The sequence below is a fragment of the Salpingoeca rosetta genome (genome assembly GCF_000188695.1).
Source record: "Salpingoeca rosetta unplaced genomic scaffold supercont1.23, whole genome shotgun sequence".
NCBI lineage: Eukaryota > Choanoflagellata > Craspedida > Salpingoecidae > Salpingoeca > Salpingoeca rosetta.
In genome coordinates, this window is record NW_004754911.1 from 177,519 (window position 1) to 180,696 (window position 3,178).

Below are 3,178 nucleotides of genomic sequence, written 5' to 3' on the forward strand. Positions count from 1 at the left end.
GTTTGTGTGTGTCGGGGCACACCACTTTGATACGATCACGCCCGTCGCTTGTGTGTGTGTGTGTGTGTGTGTGTGTGTGTGTGTGTGTGCGTGTGCGTGCGTGTGTGTGTGTATGTGTGTGTGTGTGTGTGTGTGTGTGTGTGTGCGTGTGTGGGTATGTGCGTGTGGGTATGAGCGTGTGTATGTTTGCCTGCTCTTGCTGGGTGTCTGTGTGTTTGTTGTTTGTGTTGTAATGGTACAACCTTCTGGTGTGTCGGCTTCAAGGGCATTGTCCACAGCATCAGCCAGGGTGCCTGAAGGGAAGCGCAGTATCACAATGCAGGGGAAAGGCAGAAAGCACTTGTTTGTGAGGACGCGTGTAGCTGCGAGCACTGCACTGATGCAGCAATGAACGTTTGCGCGGAAGAAGCAGTGGTGCCGATACTGGGCACGTTGTGCTTACTTGCTGCTTTCGGCTGAGATGCCTTCTCCCGTGCCTCTAGATCCAACTGCCACCCAGCAGAGCACATGCTCGGTGTGAACCAATGGGCAAGGCAGCAACACACCACCACATCACACACGACACGACACGAAGTACAGTGGGGCGCCATCGACCCCTCATATGTGAACATTAACAAGGCGCACCAACTAAACCTGACACGCACGAACACGCACACTCACACCAGCGCACACCGCACCTCATCAAAGTGCCTTGCCAATGTCCTCAGACATGTTCGCACGATCAAGTCTGTCTCCTCCCGCTTTGTAATGTCGTCTCGCGCACGCTTGAGATCCTGCCACACGACGGCCAACGTCGCATACACAGCAGCATACGCATATGAGCAGGTTGTTGCTGGCTATTGCAAGCAAGTACAAGACACCTTCCCCCAGCGCACTTGCCACCCCCCTCTCTCCCGGAGCATGGGCAACGCCTAACACGCCAAGGCTTCGGTACCTTTGTCAGCCCGTGCAGCTTGACAGCGAGCTTGTGGTTCTGCACCCGAAGTGCAGTGACCTCGAGCTCCTCCACAGATGAAGGTGGGTCGGCAGTCAGCATGAAAGCCGGTGGCCCGCCTTGAACAGACCCCGCTGGTGTCCAAGACATGGGTTATCAAAGCATACATCGATACAAGTGACAGGGGGCCATCGAGGGAAGCGAAGGTCGAGGAAAGCAACGGCATCATGTCACACAAGCAAGCAGGAGAGAAAGACAAGGCAAGACAGACAACAAGGTGCTGTGAGCAAGCGCAGCCGAGCAAGAGCAAGGGACCAACAACTATGGGGCACAAGCCGGCAGACAAGAGCACACGCATGCATGCACGCACAGCGCATATGACACAGGGGACGCACGGCACACCTCGTTGCCGTCCGCCCGAGAGGGATGAGGAGGAAGACGTGCGTGGCACGCTCCCACTGCCAACTTGCTGCTGCGTGGTCGCCATATCCAACAACACCACAAAAAAAATATGATGTGTGTGTGTGTGTGTGTGTGTGTGTGTGTGTGTGTGTGTGTGTGTGTATGTGTGTGTGTCTCTCTGACTGTCTGTCTCTCTGACTGTCTGTCTCTCTGTCTGTCTCTCTGTCTGTGGTGCGTGTGTGTGGATGCACGCTTTGCTGTTGTGATGTTGTTCATGAGACTGCTTTGGTGTGCTGTAGGCAGTGGCCCTTCGACCTGCCAAACTGTTGTTCCTTTTATTGCCGAATGCCTTACTCACCCCACTACAACATCACTCACCACCGCCCGCCATCACCGCCACCACCTGCGCATCGCGTCAGTACGTTGGGAACGAAGGGTCCACAGCCTTTGACCAAGCGTGCAGGCCTCCAACGACATCCAGCACCTGCACCTCGGCTGCGCTGTTGCCATCACCGCCATCACCACCATCTCCACTGCTGTTGCTGCTGCTGGCCGCGTGTGTGCGTATGATCTGCTCGAGCAACACGGCAGCGTGCTGCGAATCATTCCCGCGCCGGCACACCGCAATCACACGCGACGTCGTCTCCACGGCAACCGTGGCCCGTCCATCACCACCACCATCAGCACCATCATCATCAGCACCATCATCATCAGCACCATCATCATCAGCACCATCATCGTCATCACTATCAGCAACAGCGGTACCACGACGGTGACTTCTGCCACAACTGCTGTCATGTGCAGACGTGGACGTGCGATCACCTGTGCCCGCCAAACACATGTCAATGACGCGTTGCAATATGGCCTCGGCTCCTTCTGCCCCCGGCGAAAACCCGCGCCGAGCCACCTGCAGGAAGCAGGTGGTGGTGGTGGTGGTGGTGGTGGCGTGCGTGCGTGCACGCGCGCGCGCAAACGTGAGGTCGAGTGTATCAAGTGATAAGCCACATGTGAGGTTAGGAGCGGACACCCCCACGAGGCAGCAACGTGAATGTAAGACACACAACACACACAACAACAACAACAACAACAACAACAACACAACACAACAACAACACAACACATTCGCGCGCACCCGCTTGATGGTGGCGAGGGGCACGTTGAGTGTGTTTGGGAGCGAGCAGATGCCAAACTCAACCGCTGGTCGCACGTCGATGATCTGAACAGGACACGAAGCGCGAGGCAACAGCAAGCGCAACAGGCAGGAGTGGCGGTTGAGAGGTTTGAAGAGAGGAGTGGGTGAGAGGGCGAAGAGTTGCATTGTGGGCTGCAAATCAACACCAAACGGTGTGACTGCGCACGCACATCACAACAACACACACCAAACACACACCAAACACACACCAAACACACACCAAACATCAAGCAGCCACAACGTTGTTAGCACACGCATCCTCGCACATTGGTGCGCGTCGCGGGCGCACGGTGGCGGTGGAGAAGATCGCGAAGTCGGGGTGCAGTCAGCCGTTGTGATGGGTCACGAAGGGACACGCCGCTGGTGACATCACACGCGTCCATGTGACAGAACGACACGTAATCCTCCAGCAGGGCCTGCATTCTGTTTGGGCCCTCACCACAGGCAACGCAGTCAGGCCTGCGTGGCCGCAGCTTGATTGTGCGGAACAGCCCGCCGGCAGCATCAGCAACCAGCATGCGCCGCGCCATCACCGCTGCACCACGCGGGATGTGCGTGTATGTGTGTGTGTGTGTGTGTGTGTGTGTGTGTGTGTGTGTGTGTGCGTGTGCGTGTGTGTGTGTGTGTGTGTGTGTGTGTGTGTGTGTGTG

General features: G+C 56.7%; 2 protein-coding genes across 2 annotated transcripts in view; both read right to left on the reverse strand.

Moving 5' to 3' along the window:
• The window catches only part of PTSG_08310 (uncharacterized protein), a gene marked incomplete at both ends in the record, with an annotated part of 6,225 nt that extends 4,804 nt beyond the window's left edge, over positions 1-1,421 (reverse strand). Inside the window, 5 exons of the mRNA XM_004990505.1 lie at positions 243-293; positions 432-488; positions 678-773; positions 935-1,068; positions 1,337-1,421. Of these exons, the coding sequence (XP_004990562.1) occupies positions 243-293; positions 432-488; positions 678-773; positions 935-1,068; positions 1,337-1,421 (423 nt within the window). The remainder of the gene's footprint in view (positions 1-242; positions 294-431; positions 489-677; positions 774-934; positions 1,069-1,336) is intronic.
• Positions 1,422-1,651: 230 nt separating this feature from the next.
• PTSG_08311 (sulfurtransferase MOCS3) overlaps positions 1,652-3,178 on the reverse strand; it is a 4,129-nt gene continuing 2,602 nt past the window's right edge. The window contains exons 8-10 of the mRNA XM_004990506.1: positions 2,795-3,063; positions 2,469-2,552; positions 1,652-2,243 (exon numbers count right to left, since the gene is read on the reverse strand). Of these exons, the coding sequence (XP_004990563.1) occupies positions 1,752-2,243; positions 2,469-2,552; positions 2,795-3,063 (845 nt within the window). The 3' untranslated portion in view covers positions 1,652-1,751. The remainder of the gene's footprint in view (positions 2,244-2,468; positions 2,553-2,794; positions 3,064-3,178) is intronic.